Source organism: Orycteropus afer, unplaced genomic scaffold (genome assembly GCF_000298275.1).
Source record: "Orycteropus afer afer isolate SDZICR_OR568_19922 unplaced genomic scaffold, OryAfe1.0 scaffold00032, whole genome shotgun sequence".
Classification (NCBI taxonomy): Eukaryota; Metazoa; Chordata; class Mammalia; order Tubulidentata; family Orycteropodidae; genus Orycteropus; species Orycteropus afer.
In genome coordinates, this window is record NW_006921619.1 from 8,465,429 (window position 1) to 8,487,233 (window position 21,805).

General features: G+C 41.3%; 1 protein-coding gene across 1 annotated transcript in view; it reads right to left on the reverse strand.

Annotated features, from left to right (window-relative positions):
• LIPH (lipase H) overlaps nucleotides 1-20,607 on the reverse strand; it is a 34,652-nt gene extending 14,045 nt beyond the window's left edge. Inside the window, exons 1-7 of the mRNA XM_007936031.2 lie at nucleotides 20,248-20,607; nucleotides 18,908-19,016; nucleotides 13,657-13,758; nucleotides 10,879-10,968; nucleotides 6,175-6,342; nucleotides 4,722-4,817; nucleotides 2,761-2,872 (exon numbers count right to left, since the gene is read on the reverse strand). Of these exons, the coding sequence (XP_007934222.2) occupies nucleotides 2,761-2,872; nucleotides 4,722-4,817; nucleotides 6,175-6,342; nucleotides 10,879-10,968; nucleotides 13,657-13,758; nucleotides 18,908-19,016; nucleotides 20,248-20,535 (965 nt within the window). The 5' untranslated portion in view covers nucleotides 20,536-20,607. The remainder of the gene's footprint in view (nucleotides 1-2,760; nucleotides 2,873-4,721; nucleotides 4,818-6,174; nucleotides 6,343-10,878; nucleotides 10,969-13,656; nucleotides 13,759-18,907; nucleotides 19,017-20,247) is intronic.
• Nucleotides 20,608-21,805: the final 1,198 nt, after the last annotated feature.

Below are 21,805 nucleotides of genomic sequence, written 5' to 3' on the forward strand. Positions count from 1 at the left end.
GTCCTTTTGTGATTGACTTATTTCACGCAGCATAATGTCCTCCAAGTTCATCCACGTTATGCGGTGTTTTGCAGATTCTACATTATTCTTTAGCACATTACTGAATATTCTGATTAAAGATTCTGTAGAAGAATCTTGATCAAAAGTGGGATAATGCAGAAAATAATTTCAAATTCTCATAGACTCAAGGCTTTCTGGAGACATAGAGACTGGGTGAACCCCTAAACCTACTGCTTTGAGATAATCTTGAAACCTTAAATAACTTAGCTTAACTAGTAAAAAAGGTCTGCCTTGAGCATTATGCCCTTTTAAGAATGATCTGTATGGGATCAAATTGACAACAGCAACTCGAAAGATTGGATAGAAACATTAGGGGACAGTGAGTTTATGCTAATGGAGGGGGGACAACTCAAAGTAAGAATGGTTGCACAACTCAAAGAACTGTCATTGAATTGTACATGTAGAAACTGTTAAATTGGTATATGTTTTGTGTACATTCTCAACAACAACAAAATAAATAAATTTTTTTACAAAGATAAATAATCCAATTAAAAAATGGACAAGAAATCTGAATGTATATTTTTCCAAAATACATATATAAATGGCCAATAAACACATGAAAAATGCACAACATCATTAGTCATTGTTGTTGTTGTTGTTATGTGCCGTCGAGTCGGCCCCAACTCATAGCGACCCCTCCTTGGGTTTCCGAGGCAGTATCACTACGGAAGTAGGATTGCCCAACCTTCCTTCCAAGTCATTAGTCATTAGAGAATCACAAATAAAAACAATGACATATCCCTTCATACTCACTAGGATGACTATAATAAGAAAGACAAACAGTAACAAGTGTTGGCAAGCATGTGCAGAAATTGGAACCAACATACATTGCTGGTGGTAATATAAAATGGTGGGAATGTAAAGTGGTACAAATGTTTTGGAAAATAGTTTGGCATTTCCTCAAGATGTTAAACATAGAGTTACCTACCATTCCTAGGCATATACCCAATTGAACTGAAAATATATATCCACACAAAAACTTTTACATGAATGTTCATAGCGGCATTATTCATAATAGCCAAAAAGGTGGAACAGTGCAGATGTCCATAAACTGATGAACAGATAAATAAGATGTGTTATAAACATAAATGGAAAATTATTCAGCCATAAAAAGGAATCAAGTACTGATACATGCGATAATATGAATGAATCTTGAAAACAGTATGCGAAGTGAAAGAAGTCACACCAAAGCCTACATGTTGTGTGATTCCATTTATATGAAATATCCAGAATAGGCAAATTCATAGAGAATAAAAGTAGATTAGTAGTTGCCAGGGTATAGAGGGAAGTAGGAATAGGGGATTACTACTGATGGATATGGGGTTTCTTTTGTGGGGTAATAAAAATGTTCTAGAATTAGATAATGGTGATGACTGTGAAAAAGGAACCCTGGTGATGCAGTGGTTAAGCATTCAGCTGCTAACTGAAAGGTTGGTGGTTCAAACCCACACAGTGGCTCCACAAGAGAAACAAACACCTGGCAATTTGCTGCCATAAAGATTACAGCCTAGGAGATCTTATGAGGAGGTTCTACTCTATCCTTTACGGACACTGTGAGTCAGAATTGACTGGATGGCATACAACAACAATAACGATTGTACAATCTTATGAATACTAAAACCCACTGAATTGTACATTTTTAAAGGGTAGTATCTGGTGGCACAGTACCTAAAGCATTTGACTGCTAACCAGAAGGCTGGTGGTTCAATCCACCAGCCACTCCTCGGAAGGAAGATTGGGCAATCTACTTCCATAGTGATACTGCCTCGGAAACCCAAGGAGGGGTCAGCTATGAGTTGAATCCACTTGACATCAGTGAGTTTGGGTTTTTTTGTTTATGTGAATGATGTCACAATTTTTTAAAAGTTTTAAAAACATATATTAAAAAACACAGTTAGTAAAAACATGGATACAGGGAAAATGAAAGTAAAAAGGTGGAAAAAGTCACCAGGCAGATAATAATCTTGAATGTGACCCCATCTATACCCATAGTTTGGTGAGGTTGGATAAACTCAGTTACAGGCTCCAATATAATTTTCCTTATCTGAAATGATAAATATAATGCTAAAATGTTAAGTTTACCTTGCAAAAAAAGAGAAAAATACCCATAATCTTATCATTTACCAGAACAATTATTTCCTTTGTTCCATGTTTCTACCACTGGTGGTGACTGGTTTGTAAATGTGACTGAAGTAATGCACTGCACACATAGATCCTGTTGTTAGTTGATGTCAAGTTGATTCTGACCTTATGGTGACCCCATGTGTGTCAGAGTAGACTTGTGCTACATAGGGTTTTCAATGGCTGATCCAACCTACCTGTATATGGGGATAGGTACCTTTGGGAGTGGGATTGGTAGACGGAGGATAGGACTTGGACTTTTATGTTACACATTCCTTTATTGTTTAAATCCTTTGCAATAAGCTTGGGTGACTTCTATAATTAAGTATTTAAATAAATAAAGGAGCAGAAGCAGGGAAGAAGGAAGGGAGGGAGAAGATAAGGAAAGAAAACCATTGCCCCAATTCGATTTTTAAAGAGCATGGAGGTCAAGAGCCAGGGAAAACAACTAACCAATGTGTTCCCTCATACCTTTTGTAGTACAGACCTATAAATAAAATAATATAGATATGTTTGGGATTTAATTTTGCTAAGTAAAAAGGGAAATGGCCAACTGCAAACTATCCCAGCCCAACTTACTGATCAATTTTGGATTCTGTAGTATGTCCAGCTTTGTCTCTCAATTTAATTGTAATAGATCCCCTTCTAGCATTCTTGTTCCAAGTTATAATATCCACAAAATAATGATAAACTGCAAAATAGGGAGAAAACATAGTAAGAGAAAGGGACTGCCAGCTACTCCCTGGAAGTCGGGAGCAGGACTCCTAAAAACTCAACTTCCCTAATAATCAAGCCTCTTTTCCTCTTCCTCTCTAGTTTCTGCACAAAGAACCAGGGCAGAATTTTCTAACTCCCTTGACTCCTCTTTGGTAAAGATGTGATGAATGACAGCAGAGTTCAGTGGTATCCAGTTGCCATGTTCTGGCATCACCATTGCATCAGTATTTTCACATTATTAACTGAGGTCTCTGAGTCTGAATGATGCATGTCAATTTCTGCTCATTTTAGAATAACCAACTAGGTGGCTACGTGGAGGCTCTCCATGGCCAACAAGAGCCTCCACAGTTTCTTTGTAATCTCCCTCATTCCTCCCGTCATGCTGTGCCACCTATACTTCTGCACTGCCAAGCTCTGTCTTGCTCCTGGGCCTTCTTCCTTGCCTGGAACATTCTTATTCCACCCCCTCTGCCAACTCATCTTTCCATTTAATGTCACTACCTCCAGGAGGCCTGCCCTGACCCTCACACTAAGTCAGGGCTCTCTTCCTGGAAGTCCAATCAGGCTCTGAGTTTCTACCATCCCTACTCAGCACACTCTTCTGTATTTACCAAATTCAAGAGTTATCACAAAAAAAGTAGTAAATATGTTGGTTGCTGTTGTTCTGACTCATAGTAACCCTACGTACAACAGAATGAAATCCTGCCCAGTCCTGTGCCATCCTCACAATTGTTTGAAACCATTGTTGCAGCCACTGTGTCAATCCATCTCACTGAGGTACAGCCATACAAATATTGCCTGAATAATGTCTTGTGGGTTTTTGTTTTTTTTTTTTTAAAGATAAAACTAACTATACTGCAACAATAACTAGGAAGGGGAGATAATCTTAGCACCAACACCTTGTGGGCACCCAGTAAATTCCTAGTGAATGAATGATATGTTCCGAGAGCTATTCTTTCTCCCTACTCTTTGCTCCCTAAAGTCAAGGATGTTTTGGGAAGATGGGGAACCCATTATCGTAGTCTTATTCTCTATTATGTGGCTAGGCTTTCAGGGAATGGGAAAGAGGCCCATGGAAATGACATTCCCATGAAGAAATAAGGGCAGCCCAAGGTGGTGTTGTCATTTGTCAGTCCATTATTGCTCAAGGGCTTGCCCCATGCAGACCAGCCAGATGCCAAAATTCTGAACTGTTACATGTTACACATGGCTGCAAAAGAGGAAAGAAAGCCTGTAACCTGTAACCTCCTCTATAAGGGTTGCTCTGAAGAAAAGTGAAAAGAAAGATCAGATTGTAGACATACATCTGCCCAGGCAAATTCTTAGGCTTCCCAGGGTATCTAACACCCTGCTGTACCCACTTAGCTCCCATTTGGAATACCCAACCTCTCGATGTCTGTTGAAGGTCATGGTTGCTGTGGAGCTGCAGTTGATCCACAGATGAAGCTAACACCTGATTTTTCCTAATTCCAATCTCACGTCTCTTAAGATCAAGCAATGTTCTGGAAGAACTTTGTGATTATGGTGGCCATCCAGAGAAGTTAACAAGTTTGACTTACTGGGATTTTAATCCTTAAAACCCAGGAGATAAGCATTATTATCCTCAGTTTACCAATTAGGACACTGATCCTCAGGTTAAATGACTTGACCAAGGTTACAGAGCTAGTATGTGATAGAATCAGGATTTAACCCAGGGCCATCTGGCTCCAAAGCCCATGGTTCACCATGGCCCTCATTTGCCAAGAAGTAGCCAGGAAGTCGAGACTCAGCCATCCCAAAGTAAAAGGATAGGACAAAAGCAAACAACCACATTCACCACTCACTGCAGTATGGTTTCTCCTCAGCTGTGTCAAAGAATGCTTTAGTTGTAGGAGGGTCTTTGTCTCTTGAATAGTGTCTCCAATTATCAGCATAATAGCCTATAAAACAAATGTGAAAAGTATGATGTTAACATGTATTATGTAAATGTAAACACAACTGAGGAAGTAGCAAGAATAGTGAGTTTGAGTGCAACCACTACCACCATGGAGACCACTGGCTCTGACTCCCTTGCCAACCCTTTCGCATGGTAAAGATCAACAGGACCACCAGAGCAGGTGTCTCTACAGCACCCGCCACATCCTGCTGGCTGATCTACCCTGAGAGCTGGTGCTGCCAAAGGCCCCTACAATGGCAATTTCTCCCATGTAATAACATTACATTACTCAGCACTGGCTTTCAGTTGCAGGGGTGGGGAAGCGAGGGGTGGCACACAACCACTGCTAAAAATAGTAGTGATGTTTTCCAGCAATACATTCATTTAAAAAATTAAAAAATTCAGCTTTGTACCTAAAACAGCATCATTCTTGACGCGCTTTCCTGAAGAGCTACAATTGGGTCCCTGAATTGTACAGATCCTGATCTTGCTATGTACTCTGTCTCCAAGCAGGTTAATGTCCTCTTTCATAGCTAGGCAGCAGGAAATAAGGTTGAGTGCAGTCCAGTGGGACTGCTTGCTCTTCTCTGTTCTCACCCCCAGGGAATGGCCGTCAGGCTCTGATTTAATGATCTGGGTGAGGTCCACGCACCAGTATTAGATAATTAGATAATTATCAGTATTAGATAATTAGATAATTCTGTTGTGCAATCAGGTTCAAGAAACACTTCTCCATAGCATGCCCTGATGTTAACTTGGGTTTTTCCTTTTGGAAACAACTGGAAAGTTCTCATGATTATCCATTTTTCAAAGTCCTTACCGTCTCGAATGTTATGTTGACCCTTAGCAGCCATCCAAGCAGCCTCCACAGTATCTATTACCCACCTCACTCCCACATAGGTGGGCAAGAGCCAGAGTATGGAAGAAAGGCACTTACAGTCATGGCTTGCTGAAAGGGATCACTCTGCAAGGCCCATTTGCCAGAAAGGTCACTGGGCTCACTATGGACTCACAGCAGAGAAATTGTGTCATGGAGAACATGTTCCTGCCCCCATGGGAGAAGGCTGTGTAAGGTGTCATGCCCTGGCTCAGCTTGGAAACTTTTCTGGAACCTTCTTTTTTAATACTAGAATAGAGTATCTGTGGAGGTTGCACTACTTTCTGGATGCTTTTTAACCACGTTATAATTAGGACACTCCAGAATAGTTCAGAAAACAAACTGGCCAGAAAAAGCTGATGGAATAGATTTTTCTAAAAGACAAAATTTCCAGGCTGCTTTTTAGATAGTAAAATTGGTGCTGAGATTCCTACCACCAATTAGATCTTGGTTAAAGAGAGGGGAAATTTCTGGCTGGGCTTACCCACAAGGGGACAGGGCCGCTTTTGTGGTGTGCCACAGCTGACACACTTGCCATTCCTATAATCCTGGTAGGAATCACAGGGGTATGTGATGATGGTACAGTTCTCTCTCAGGGAAGAAAGGTACAGGTACACAGATCTCTGGTGGTCACATTTAAAATACTGCATTCCTTGGATGTAAAAGGAAAGGTTAAAGAGTAGAAGCATTTAATAATATTACATCATGTATTTTATACACATATACAACTTATCTTATGTTTATTAAGTGCTAGACACTGCTTCAAGTGCTAACAACCTCAATGTTCTTGATTCCATTTAATATCTCTAAAAATCCAGAGCTAAGGATTTATAAAGGAGCTCTGGTGCCAGGCACTCCAGGGAAGAAAGATGAGGCAGTCTCCTTCCATGAAGATTTACAGCCTTGGAAACCTATTGAGGTTCTCTATGAGTAGGAATCAACTTGATAGCAGAGAGTTTGTTTTTTGCTTTTGGAAGGATTCATGAGGAGCCTGGTGGTGCAATGGTTAAGCACTTGGCTGCTAACCCAAAGATCGGTGATTAGAACTTATCAGCCTCTCCATGGGGGAGAAAAGATGTGGCAGTCTGCTGAAAGATTAAAAAAAAAAAAAAAAAAATCCATTGTCCTCCAGTTGATTCCAACTTAAAGCAAACTCTATAGGGCAGAGAAGAACTTCCTCATAGGGTCCCAAGGCTGTAATCTTCACTGAAGCAGACTGTCACATCTTTCTCCCATGGAGCAGCTGGTGGGTTTGCACTGCACACCTTTTGGTTAGCAGCTAAGCACTTAACTACTGCACAGCCAGAGCTCCTCTCTGTAAAGATTACAACCTAGGAAACCCTTTGGGGGCAGTCTACTCTGTCAAATAGGGTAGCTATGAACTGGAATCAGCTTGATGGCAATGGGTTTGATTTGTAGATTTTTAAGCACTCACACTGGCATCTGGCAAGAGAAAAGATTAAATCAGATTAAGATTGTGGCAAGAACGAATGTGCTTTAATTAACGGCCTTGGGGTCTGGTTTAGCAGGCGAGGCATCTTTCGTTGCCACCTAGTGGCTGATCATAGGTCATCTACATCCTAACTGTGCTTCTTAAAATCCAGAGTTCAGATTTGTGATTCAGTGCATCCGAGGAGGCTCAGGAATCAGCATTTTAACAAATGCCCACCTTATCCCAACCCACCATGTGATCCTGAAGTATATAAAGATTTTAAAGCCGCTGGTGCAATTTTGCAAGGCTAACTTCACACACTGTGTCTGCTTGTCAGGTTGGCAGCCACCTGCAGTGCCCTGAGCCAAATGCTCAACTTTCCCTGGGGTATGGATGAACAGGAGGGAATACAGAACCCTTTATCACAATTTAAAAAAAAAACAAACACAATCATTAATTAATACCTCATTTCTCTCTTTATTATGCTTTTAAAGCAATTTATTACTTAGAGGGAGAAACACAAATAACTATTCTCAATCATGTACCATCACTAATCCTCTGGGAAGGAAGACTACATGAGAAAAGAGAGTTGCCTGGGCTGCAAATTCTTGACTTGACCTCTGGGATAAGCAGGTACCACATCCTGCTACTGGACAGTAGCTGCAAGAAAGCGTGCAACTGTGAGAATGAGGACCCTCTAAATGAGTGTGGACTGTTTGAAGAAGTTCAGTGCATATGTGGTCTGAATTTGTGTCATATCTGCCTCCTCATTTTCAGGGGGATATTTGAAATCAGAGAAATAGATAAAATATTTAAGAAAGAAGAGAGTGTAAAGAAAAACCCAGAAGACCTGTGACTCAGCTGAGGGGGTAGTTCCCTTAGAGAGCCAAAGAAGGGGGGTGGGGGTAGTCACTGAAAGATTGGTCAGAGAAGATCACCTGATGTCAGAAGATAAGGAAGGGAAGAATTTCAAGAAGGAGGGCAGCCTTGATCAAACCTGAAGTGGGAGCCTTCTGGAAGACTGAGGTTGAGGAAAAACCCTGGGCTCAGCCATTTAGTGATGAGGAGACGCTGGTGAACTGGAAGAAATTCCTTCAGAAAAATGGTGAGTAGAAACCAGGGAAGCCAGGGTGAGCATGATGGACAATGAGGAGATGGAGCCACAAATAAAGACATTCTTTGGATGAGGTTGTCAGTGTTAGGAACAGACAAATTCAATAGTAATCAGAGATTCCCCACAAATTTTCAACTGAAGCCAAGCACATTTAAGGCAGGGAAATGAGTCAGTGAAGAGGAAAGGCATCAGGGAAAGAAGACATCAGGAAGTACTTGGCAGAGGAAGATCTTGAAGGAGGACGAGCAGAGGAGGTTGATTTGAAGAAGGATGGGGATGTCTCCAGGCTGGTCTAGCAGGGAAAAATGGATATAGAAACCGACCTTGTGAACTAATATTTTACCGGTTGCCGTCAAGTGACCTCGTGTGTGTCAGAGTAGAACTGTGCTCCACAGGGTTTTCAACAGCTGAGTTTTCACCACGGCTTTCTTCTGAGTTGCCTCTCAAAAGCAAAACCAAACTAACTGCCATTGAGTCAATTCCAACTTATAGCGACCCCCATTGGATTTCTAAGGCTGTAAATCTTTATGTGAGGAGACTTTCTTCCACGTGACTCATCTTTCTTCCACGGAGCAGCTGGAGGGTTTAAACCACTGAGCTTTTGGTTAGCAGCCAAATGCCTTAACAACTACACCACAGAGCTCCTTGAGTTGCCTCTGGGTAGACTCAAACTTCCAACTTTCCGGTTAGCAGTTGAGCATATTAAATATTTGCACTAGTGAGGGACTCCTAAACTAAGATGTTGTTGGTGTTATCATGTGCCGTCGAGTCGGACAAATTGGCTCCCTCTGGTGGAATCTTGCTCTTAGTACAAAAGTCAAATCCAGCTCACCCCTGAGGGTGAGGGTTTGTAGGTGGGAAGATATCTGGAACAGAATAGTGACAACAGGGAGTCTGGAAGAAATGAACAAAAGGGTTTTCTGGCATCAGGGAGGGCCAAGGAGAAGTTAGTTTGCCTGGACCTTGTACTCAATCAACAAAGCTCCATGACTTCTCCAGCAATGCTCCCAAGCAAAGGTGGAGCTGTCATGGCACAGACCTAAGAGTCTGGGAAAACAGGGAATTCATGACAGCAGCCAAGTGATAAACACATTGCAGGGACTCTGTTTCCACTAGAAGGATGAAGTGAGAGGAGATGAACGATAGGAGATAGCACTGGAAGCTATAGGCAAAAAGGAGACAAACATAAGCCTCAAGTTAATTCTTAGTAGGTACCATGTGATGTGCTAGTGAGACAAGAGGCTGAGAACACATGGAGGTGATTATCAAGAGTCGGAAATGAGAAGGAATATCAGAGGGGTTCTCAGAAGGTTGGTGGGTCAGATGTTGATGTCATTCACAAAATCTCTGAGTCGCAAAGATGGGCAATCAATGGAGAAAAGATCTGAAGAGGAAAGGGGGAAAAAACGGAGCTGTGATTGTGAATTGGTAGTTTGGAGAGGCACTGGGCGCTGGAATCTGACCACTTTCCCTCTTCCTCCACAGTCCACTTGTGCCCATAAAAGAGATGAGAAAATGACAAAGAGGAATAAACTGGGACAAGAGAGGAGAAGCATGAGGCTGACATGGAGTAAAACCTGATCAGCAAACTTTTGCTTTATTGTTCCTGGAACTATTGCTTGCAGAAAGTATGAAGTTAATACAAGAGAGGGATGTCCATTATAAGCAAAGCATGTTATCTTTGGCTGCTCCTGGATGTACTTACACTATTTCACATGGGACAGGATTTGAACACTCCCCCTCTATGGTATAATATGGTTGGCCCTACTTATGCTATTTCAGCTCAATCATTTTCAAATCTATGCATCATTCCATATATAGCTACCCTTTTGTAACAAGATCATCTTTTTATAGAAGTACGTCCATAATTGTTTAACTTTCTTTAGCAGTGGGAAATGTAGAATCTGGAATGTTCATGGAAGGGCTTTTAACTGTCCCAACCCGCCCACTTTTTATTTTGTTTGTTTGTTTTATAAACTAATATATGCTCATTTGGAAAATTCAAAGTAATAGGAAATAATGATGCAAAAATTACCTAGAAGCCAAATATTTATGGATCACCACTAATAATTACTTGGAGCATTTACTTTCTAAACTTATACATGTATATTTAAAAAAATTGGAATCATACTATATCGTTTTGCATCTTTTCCACTTAACATCATATTATAAGCATTTTCATTAATCTCTGAAAACATGATCTTAATCATTCTATTCTTTTATGTGTGGGTACACCATAGTTCATTTTATAACTTTCCTATTGTTGTACATAGATTATTTGTAAAACTATAACTATTATAAATAATGCTGTGTCAAACATCTCTGCATACTAGTTCTTGTCCACATTTTCTACTTTTTCTCTAAGAGAGTCCCAGATGTGGAATTTCCAGACCAAAGATATATTTTTTCAAAAGATATAAGTAATCCATAGTAGCACTGAATTATATAGTTATGGTTTTAAAAAGTTAAATATTTGAGTGATAATGTTTTATTTATATTTTCTATTTATAGCACTCTGTCATATCAGGAAATTTTCTTATTTATTAAAAAAAAAAGAGCTACTCTATGTAGAATAGTATCAGATTTTTAAAATATGCTTTTTAAAACAACTACTTTGCAAAATAGAAAGTATCTGCACTTACCTCCAAATATTGTTTTGGGGCAACCAGGCTGATCCAATCCTCCATTTGGGTAGAAGTCTATGTTTCCTAATGGCTCCTTATAGCCCAGTGCTAAAAGAGAATACATTATGCTTTTAGACTGCTTTGAATTTTCCATATCTCATAGCTATTTGCCTACAGGATATGGGCAGAGATTGTATTATTATTGTTCCTGTTGTTGTGGCTGTTGTTAGGCACCAACGAGTCAGCTCTGACTCATAGTGACCCTATGTAAAACAGAATGAAACACTGCCCAGTCCGGTGCCATCCTCACAATCCTTGATATGCTTTAAGCCATCATTGATGTTTCACTGCTATTCATTTCATAAAATTTCCCAGTAATACATCAGACAATGTTTCACTGCTGCTCATAAAGTCTTCAGTTGCCAATTTTTTCAGAAGCGGATGGCCCCATCCTTCCTAGTCTGTCTTAATCTTGGAAGTTCTACTGAAACCTGTCCACCATGGGTGAACCTGCTGGTATTTAAAATACCAGTGGCATAGCTTCCAGCATCACAGCAACACACAAGCCACTGTTGTTGTTGTTAAGTGGCATCAAGTTGTTTCTGAGTCATAGCGACCCCACGCACAGCAGAACGAAACACTGCCTGATCCCGCGCCAGCTCCACGATCCCTGCTATACTTGAGCCCATCATCGCCAGCCACCATGTCAATCCATCTCATTGAAGGCCTTCCCCTCTTTTGTTGACCCTCCACCCTACCAAGCATGACATCCTTCTCCAAGGAATGGTCCCTTCTGACAACATGACCAAAAGAGGTGAGACGAAGTCTGGCCATTCTCGCTTCCAAGGAGCATCTCGGCTGCACTTCCTCCAGAACAGATCTGTTAGTTCTTTTAGCAGTCCATGGTACTTTCAGCATTCTTTGCCAGCACCACAACTCAAAAGCATCAACTCTTTTACAGTATGACAAATTGACAGACGAGTGGTGGACTGTTCCTATTATATCTATTTAAATATCTTGCCCAAATGTGCCTTGCTAGTTAGCAGCTATGAAGCAAAGGTTTCTAATTAGGAGAAAAAAACCTGATAATGGAATTTATTTCCAATATTTCCAAATACTTGAAAGGAATTTTGGTCACTCATTCAATGCAAGGCTGATAAAATGACATGTTTCTTTGTATTTGGTTGGATTTCTTCCTAAACTTCTAATTGCATTTGAGTAAGTCTTTAATGAATAAGAAATGGGGAAAATGAATTTTTACTTAAATTCAAACTACTTAATAGGAAAAATTTTTAAAATTTGGGATCCATGATGGAAATGATTGGAAAAAGGTCTAGAAAATGCACCTTAACAAAGTACACCAAAAAACAAATTCACTGCCATTGAGTTAATTTGACTCAGAATGACCCCTTGGGTTTCCAAGGCAGTAAATCATTATGGAAGCAGACTGCTTCATCTTGCTTCAGTGGAGCAACTGATGAATTTAAACCACTGACCTTTCGGTTAGCAAATGCCTTAACCACTATACCACCAGAACTCTAACAAAGTATAGATATATTTAATGACTCCTTATTTTCTTTAACAATGCAATGCCAACATAATCAGCTAAATGCTTGATTTAAAAAGATTATTTATACACACACATAAAAATGTATGTGTATGTGTTTGATCATGGTAATAATAGCTATTATATATTGAGAACCCACATGTCTATGGGCATGATACTAGGTTCTTCACATAACTTACTTCTAATTCTCACAACATCTGCAAAGTAGCCACTAATAAATTCGGATGAAGTAACTTATAGATGAAGATATTGAGTGAAGAAGAGTGAAGGAACTAACATGACACCAATAAAAAGAGCAAAACCTGGGGACTGGAGTTCCCGTCTTATGGATCACAACAGAACACTGTCAATAAAGTGCTGAAGATGAGCCCCTCAGGTTGAAAGCACTGAAAATATGGATTAACATTACAGCCTCAACAATGGGGTCAGACATTTCAAAGATCATGAAGATGGCACAGGACTTGACAATGTTTCATTCTGTTATACATAAGGTCACTGTAAGTTGGAGCCAACTCAACAGCAACTAACAACTGCCTGATTGCAAAGCTTATACTCTTTTTTTTTTTTTTTTAAGTTCACTTTCTCACTATAAACAAAAAATTTGCTCTTTTCTATCAAGCATTAAAATGATATCATGATGCTGCATTTAAGTAATGTAATACTTTATCATCTTACTGTAAGAATGCAGCTGTTTCACAAGGAAACGTTTCTTCTAAGACAAACAGTTGCTAAATACCACACCAGAGTGCTTACCCTAGCTAAGGTGGTTAAGGGTTTTTCAGGTATTTGTAACAGAAAAACAATGTGTGTTCTGCTCTTCCCCTCAGCCCACCCTTGGGACCTACTCCAGCTCTTGTTCCAGACATCTGGTTATATAGATTCATCCTTGAACATTACTCCAATTCCATCACATGTACCCAACCCTAGATATGAAATTCCACATATGGAAATATTTGGACATATGGAGTGCACATTGGCCTGCCCTTCACTGAGAGGTGATCACTTTAAAAATGAGAACAGATGGGGAAAATAACCCCCAACCCAGAGAGAGACCCTGAGTACCTGCGTTAAACCAACTTCCCTTCAACATATCTGTGGATCTGGAGTCTTCCCCAGTAGGAAGAGACAGAATCTGGAGAAGCTTGATCTGCCCCTACATGACGATGCCCCGGGGGAGACTCTTTAAGAGTCTGGGGGGGGTCACTGACCCACAAGTACAGGAATGTTACCGTCGGTGTCGGAATGGATGACGTCAACAAACTGCGCGTCACTGGGATCTAATCTGTCCTGGGGAGGTCTCCCGTTGAATAAAGGGCCCGCAGGGTCGAGACCTGGAAAGAAAACAGAGTCGGCTTGACAGCTCCACGCCGTGAGTCATCTGCAGCGGGGCTTTTCATCTCTCCCCGTAGGTTGGCTCACAGGCTGCAAGCCATCCTCGGTTGGGCAAGCGCTGAGGTTCCCATCCTGCTAAATCAAGATGTTTCCCACCGTCCTGCAGCATTTTCCCACAGTGCAGATGGTTTTCCTGACGGTGACCTTAAGAGCTACTTGTAGACCACATGAGTAGCAGACCTTGTGCTGAGCTTAACAACAGGAGTACATACACGAATAGGGAACGGGAAGTGGAGTGTGTGTATGGAGGGTGGGGGGAATTGGCTCTTCAGGAAAAAAAAAATGCCCCTATGGCAGTTCAAACCCACCAGCCACTTCTCAGAAGGAAGATGGGGCAATCTACTTCTGTAGTGATACTGCCTTGGAAACCCAAGGAGGGGTCGCTATGAGTCGGGTCCGACTGGACGGCACATAACAACAACAACAACATGGTGCATGTAAGAGAAAAAAGCAGACACTATACTTATCTTTATTCCATTTTTGATGATCTAGAAACTTTATTCAACCCTTCTTTCTTGTTATTATTAAAACTCCTTTGTGTCCACATGGTACTGTACAGTTTCAAATTTTACTCATAAATACTACTTATTTGATCCTCATTGCCTCTGAGGAAGGCAGGGTAGCTATTAATATTTCCATTTTACAGATGAATGACTGGTGTCACACAGCCTCACAACACAGCTACCTCTGGCTGTTGAGATCTTGGTTTCACTGCATTGAGTTGGGCAAGTTGGCTGGAAGTGGGCAAACCTCAGTGGTCAGGCCAGGTGTTGAATAGGGAAATGTTAGCTGGGTGTTCCTCAACATCACTATGAAACAGCTGTAAAATAGGTGAACAACTCCCATGATGTTATAAACACAAAATAAAATCTTAACGTAATCACAAAATAAAATCTTAACATAAAAGTAAAAGCCAGGGGCTCAAAACAGTTCTGCTTAGTAGAGACCTACTAGAGTGAAGAAGGTTTGATTGTCACATTAGATGATACCTCCTATCCTCTGGTGTCATATATAAAATTCAAGATATAGCATCTTTGCCACATTTTTCCTGGTTCTAGCTTCATTCTCTCCATGTCTTTTCTCCCAAGGCTTTTTTAGGAGTACAGTTAATGTGCTCAGCTACTAACAGGGTGCCCAGAGGCACCTGGGAAGAAAGGTCTAGTGATCTACTTCTGAAAGGTGAACCAGGAGTTGGTTTAAGGCTCTTTGTTTCCTTGGGACATTTGTTTGTCTGTCTCCTTTCCTTATCTCTTTCTCTCTTTACGGGAGCTCTGGTGGCATGGTGCCTAAGGCATTTGACTGCTAACCAGAGGGCTGGTGGTTCAAACCCACCAGCCACTCTTCAGAAGGAAGGTTGGGCAATCTACTTCTGTAGAGATACTGCCTTGGAAACCCAAGGAGGGGTCACTATGAATTGGATCCGACTCCACAGCAGTGCATTTGGTTTTGGTTTGGTTTCTCTCTTTATTACCCAGCCTTTCTTCCTCTTCTGTGTACTCCCAACTGAAACTGATATGGAAGGAGCTGGATCAGCACCCAGGCTCCCAAGCCCACAGGATATTCTCAACACAATATGAGAAACTCAAACCTTGGAAAGAATTTGCTGTAGAAGCTTCTCTCTCTCCACATAAGACAGCACTACTTCTTACCTAAGAAAATTAATGATGAGCACCCCAGTTTGCATCAGCCTCCAGATCCGTAGCAGATAAATTAATTCACTGTATATAATGTCCAAACCAGAGCAGTTTTGAGAGTGATAAGGGTGCTATAATAATCACACACCAGGACAAAAGGCACAAACCATGACTGTCACAGGCAAATTTGGACATATGATCTCCTGAGTAATTTGATAAACCATAGCAAATTATAAGCTTACAGTGTCAGCCAAAAAAATGACATTTCAACTGCCCTAAAAAGCTGCATACTCTGTGTGGGTGGAGTACATGGGAGTCAGAGAGATGTGGCAAGTGGCATGGAGCCCCCAAATCTAGAAAAATCTAAGTGATTATAGACAGATTACTTTACTTCTCTGAACCTTATCTGTAAAATGGAAGTAAAATGAATACCTACTTCAGAATACTTAGAACAGAATTCCTGAATCTGAATCCAGAAGATTCTAAGATTGTTAAAGAATAGAAACAGAATAGAGAAATGAATCTTGCTTTAAGATCATCAGAAAAGTATCTGGATAGTGTCTTTGGGTTTTTTGCAGCATTAACTGGTTTGAGAATTTGATTGGATGAAACCTCTGGCCCTCTCTACAGGACAGATATCCAGCATTTTATATGCGATTTCAGGGGCCCCTTGACCTATTCCCCGGTCACCATGAATTCTCCAAGGCAGTGCTGTCCAATAGAAATATAATGTGAGTCACACATGTAATTGAACATTCTCTAGCAGCCACTTAAAGAGCATATATATAGCTCTGGTGGCATAGTGCCTAAGACGTTTGACTGCTAACCAGAAAGCTGGTGGTTCAAATCCACCAGCCACTCCTCAGAAAGAAGGCTGGGCAATCTACTTCTGTAGTGATACCACCTTGGAAACCCAAGAAGGGGTCGCTATGAGTCGAACAGACTCAACGGCAGTGAGTTTGGTTTTTTAGGTTGAAAGAAACAGTAAAAATTAATTTTAATAATTTTATTTAACCCAGTATATCCAAAGTATTATCTTTTCAACATGTAATCAATATTTAAAAAGTGAGATACCGTACACTCTTTTTTTGTACTTAGTCCTTGAATTCCAGTGTATATTTTACATTTGCAGAACATCTCAGTCTACACTGGCCACATTTCAAGTGTTCAATAGCCACACGTGGCTGGTGGCACCTGGATTGGGCAGCACAGCTCTGAGGTCATTTCTCAAAGTGTAGTGTTCAGATCATCTGCATCTTCTGGTTAAAACTTGATGGCCAGCCCCCAGTCCCAAAGGTTCTAATTCAGCAAGTAGGCATTGTAACCAGAATCAAGGGTGATTTGTACACACTTAAGTTTGAAAATCAAATATAGTGTATTATCAAGTAGGTACAGAAATAATTTAAAATTCATTCTTTCTCTGTGATATTTTGTTGAAGAAGCTTGTGAGAAGTAAAGCCAGGAGAGGTGCTTAAAGAGAGAGAGGAGAAGGAAGAGCAGAAGAAAGAAAAGGAGTTGAAAGACGTGAAGCAGCCATTAAAAAAACAAAATCCACTGCAATCAAGTCAATTCTTACATATGACAACCCTATAGGACAGAGTAGAACTGTCCCATAGGGTTTCCAAGCTGTAAATCTTTATGGGAACAGACTGCCTCATCTTTCTCCGTTAAGCAGCTAGTGGGTTTGAATCACTGACCTTTTGGTTAGCAGCCAAATGCCTTAACTACTGCACCACCAGAGCTCCTTGAAGCAGCCCTTACGAGCACCTAGTTAACAAATAATACTAGGTAAGTAGCAGAACCATCCATTTCTTGTGAATCGGAAGAGAATTGTGTCCTGGGGTAACAGGGCACATTCCCACCCCACATTCTAGTAAGCCTACCCAGATGAGGAAGTGGGAAGTGAGTGGGGCGAGGACAGGCTCTATTTCCTTAAGCTGCTCTAGGGCACAGCTGAGCTTGACCTTGGGGGTCAGAGAGGATGAGAACACATAGATGTCAGTGGGGAGAGCAAATAGAGGCCATGGACCACTACTGGCTGAGTAAACAGAATTATGTGGGCCCAGAGTGAATGAAAGGCTGGCTTAGGGAATTTCCATGGTCAGAGACCAGGATGCATTGCAGTTCACATTCAAAGTAGTTGTAGCAATAGGTTTGCTGGACTCCTAGGAGCACAATTAGAGTGTAGATAAAATGTGGCTGTGGTGAGTTGGAGCCCACTAACACCGGCACTAGAACCAAGTGTTCTCTGTGCTCATCTCTTCCCAAACTCTATGGTCACTGATGTCAGGTTGGCAGCTGTCAGCCATGTGGGGAGTATTTATACCATGGAAATCAGCAAATGCCACAAATCAAGGCTTTTTTTCTGGGAGAGTTCACCAGCTTTGCAGCATACCACCAGAAAAAGTCCTACCTAAAAGATGAACTTCCAACAGGTAAGGGACATAGGCAAATTCAAGTCATCTGTCCTTTTGTACCCATGAGGGAAAAAGAAACCTTAAAAACATGAGGACACATTCATTTCTAAAGCATAATAATAACAATAATAATAAATTGTATGTTTGAAAAGAACTTTGCTTTCCTAGGAAGGCAGATGAATAAGAAGATAAGGGAAACCTTGGTTTTGGAGCTTCGAGCTCTGGAAGAGAAAGCCTCCCTCAACCCTTCCTTGGTAGCTGTGGAAAGTTACTAAAACACCAGGCAAGAGGACCCAGCAAGGGAGCCTTTGTTTGGGGTTTGACCTGCTGCGTTTCTGAGTGTTTTCATTCCGTTTTGGCTTGCAAGATGATATTCAGAGAGTAAGCCCTAGCCATCAAAATTCCCATCTCATTTCCCTGTCATGGGACTCCAGCTATTTCTGGGGACTGAAGTATATAGGTATGTAGTGAGAGCTAACCTAACCTACATTAAATGAAAAGAGGAAGAGTGGCTGCTTAGGACACAGAGATCAAATCCACAATGGAAAAGAGCTGGTTTTCCAATTTATAAGAAAAATAAAGTCATCACCAATCTTTTCTATGATACACAATTTACAAAGTGCCAGGTCTCTGGGTGGCACAAGTGGTTTGTGCTAGACTACTACTCTCAAGGTGAGTGGTTTCAACCTACACAGCGGCACTGCACAAAGAAAGGCCTGGGGATTTACTTCTGTAAAGATTAAAGCGAAGAAACCCCTATGGAGAAGTTCAATACTGTAACACATGGAATTGCCAGCAGTCAGAACAGACTTGACAGCATGGGCTTGGTTTTGGGGTTTTTTTACACATATTATATAATAATGCAAGGTCAATATTATTCTGCTCTTCTGTTTGCGTAAGAGGACACACACTGCGTAAGAGGACACACTTGGAAGAACTGGTTTGGAAACTGAGCCCTTGGAATGTCTACACAATGCTCTTCCAATGAGCACCCTGCCCAGGCTGGGCCACCTCATGTCCGTTCACAGGAAGCTTACCTGTAATCCTCCCTAGCTTCCCATTGAACATTTCTCCAACAAACCCAGATATGTGGGCTCCTAGACTTACTCCAATCATGTAAATGTCATCAAGAGATCCTCCTTCTACCTGGAATTTCAAGAGATCCATTATTATAAACTGTGAGGAGACAAAGGAGTTGACAACATTTGGAGAAATTTCCTAACCGTTGACTCTGGAGAAACATTTCTAAGAGACTTATATCCATTTCTCACTTGACGGTCATGACACCCCTGCAAAGCATATCATATTCTGGTTTTATAGATGAAGCACTGAGGCTCAGAATTTAAGTAATCTGCCCCAAGGCCAGGCAGTTGGGAGCAGGAAGAGCAGGCTAGGCTCCAAACCCAGTCTTTACATCTCCACCCTGTGCCTTAACCTTTATGCCATAATGTCTTCATTCATTCTTCTGCTAGAAACCAAGCCGAAAAATCTTTGAGATCTTTAAAACTGGGAATGGAGCAACAATACATTTTGATGAGCTCCTTTATCCTCATGCTGGCTCAGTTAATGAAGTCACCGTGGACAGAAGAGAGAGGGTGGGAAGGTGGAGTGGGGTGGACCGCACAGCCCATAGGCTGCTGGGACAGCCTGTCATATGTCATTTTAATATTCAGTTTCCCAGGGCTGTGGCTTAGATAGGAAACTTATATAAAAATCATGCCACTCATAGCCATAGTGGCCACCAGGCCAGACTTTCTCTGAAATGGTCCGGATTTCAAATCACTTTTTTTTTCTTTTTTAATAAAAGGGACAATTCATGAGGTACATCACTAAATAAAATTTACGATTCAGCTTTGTGAATCTTCTGAAAACATAAAATATACACTCAAAAAATCTTTTATCAGACCATGTATTGCAATTTCGGTTTTAGACAATCCGGTCACTAAACTTTTGACATTTCTAGAAACACTTATTGAAGTTGAGGGGGCTCTAAGTGTTGAAACCAGGAAACCCCAATATAGACCCTCCCCTAACTATAAGATACCTTTATGTGAATCAGAAAAATATGCCCCTTTCTCAAGGCACTTCACTGTGTTGTATGTTGGAAAAAATATTACAATAAATATGTAAATCTGTAATATCTGTGACAGCAATGGTGCACCCCCCCCATGGATGCCCTTGTGCAGTATCCAACTTGTACAATCATGCCTAGGAGGCTTACCTCTAATCCTTCCCTCCATCCCCCACCCTCCAGGGTTTATTCAGAGTTGCAAAATGGTCACTCTGCTCACTGCCGATGCCTCTTGGTTTTAAACCTAAAGGTGACAGGGTCAGTTTCAGTTTGGCCCAGAATCATCTAAGAGAATGTCTCTCTTACCAACATCTGGTCAATAAATTCCTTCAAGACTTTTGCTACATTTCTGGTTTTGCTAGAGGCGTGGGTGTATATTACAGTCGTAGCTCCTCTATTCCAATCTACAACAACCACATTCATGTCTTCTACAAAGAGCAAACCTTCTACTAAGTCCCCCATCCAAACTGGAGGAGAGCCTGTTGGCCTGAATCCATGTATAATGAAGGTGGTTTTCTTGGTCACATTCAAGTTCCCAAAAACTGTGGTGTTGATGGCTTGTGCGCAGATTGGGTTTTTCCTTGTGTAGAGCATCAGCTTCACGTTCAGTCCCGTACCAACCACTGCACTGTGAAAGCTCAGTTTGGTGAACACAGGACATGTTTCATCTGTATCTAAAATAAAAATTAAATGGCATCAGGACAGTTCTGTCTTTGCTAGGTATCTGGCAAGACTGTTGTCCTACGTTGGCTTCTTTGATGTTTCTTTTAGCAACAGCTCCAATCCCTGGAGAAGGACATCATGCTTAGAAAAGTAGAGGATTGGTGAAAAAGAGGAAGACCCTCAATGAGATGGATTGACACAGTGGCAGCAACAAAGGGCTCAGATAATCAATGATTATAAGGGTGGTGCAGGACCAAGCAGTGTTTGTTTTGTTGTACAGAGGTCACTATGAGTTGGAACCGACTCAGAGGCACCTAACAATAACAACATAGCACCTAGCAGGAGACTGGGTCCAGTTGCATGAAGTTGCAAAGTCATATCTGATTCTGAGTTTCCATACACATGTTACTTCAGCAGGAAAACTGTTCTTCCTAACCCTACCCTCCTTCAAGTTCTAACTCAAAAGTTACCCCAGTGAAGCCTTTTCCATCCTTCTCAGGCATGAATACTGTTCACCACAGAACTCCTACTAAAAAAGAACACAACCCTTTTATGTACCTCATTGACAACACTCTGAAAACACTTTCAGGGTTGTATTATAGTTACTTACCCCTGGTGTCTATCTTACTAAAGGGAAAAAAAAAAAAACTGCAGCCACCAAGTCAGTTCTGACTCATGGCTATCTCATGTGTTACAGAGTAGGACTGCTCCATAGGGTTTTCTGGGCCGTAATCTTTATGGAAGGAGATCGACAGGCCTTTCTTCCATGGTGCCACTAGATAGGTTCAAATCATCAGCCTTTTGGCATAATCTCCTGTGTATCCCTCACAGTGCCTAGCACATGTTAGAAGACTCTATAAATATCTGTAGCGGGCTGACTCCATATGGTCCAACAGCCTCTTCCCTGTCTAGAGCACCTGCTGGAATGGCTGTGGGGAATGTGATGTGCCCTACCCTGAGCCTTTCTGTACCATCTGAAACTGTTGACCACTGTGACCTTCCTTGCACCCTTTCCTTCTTTGCTCTTAAAGCACCACCTTCAAGCACTCATCCTGTTGAATAGGCTACAAGGATAGCCTTAGAAGACAGGGGGAGGGGTGAAGCATAAGATGAGTCTGGAACATCTTATGATGCCTAAAAGTAAAGGAAATGTTTAAAAAGATGGCACAAAGACACAGGAGGCAGCTTGAAAGGGCCCCAT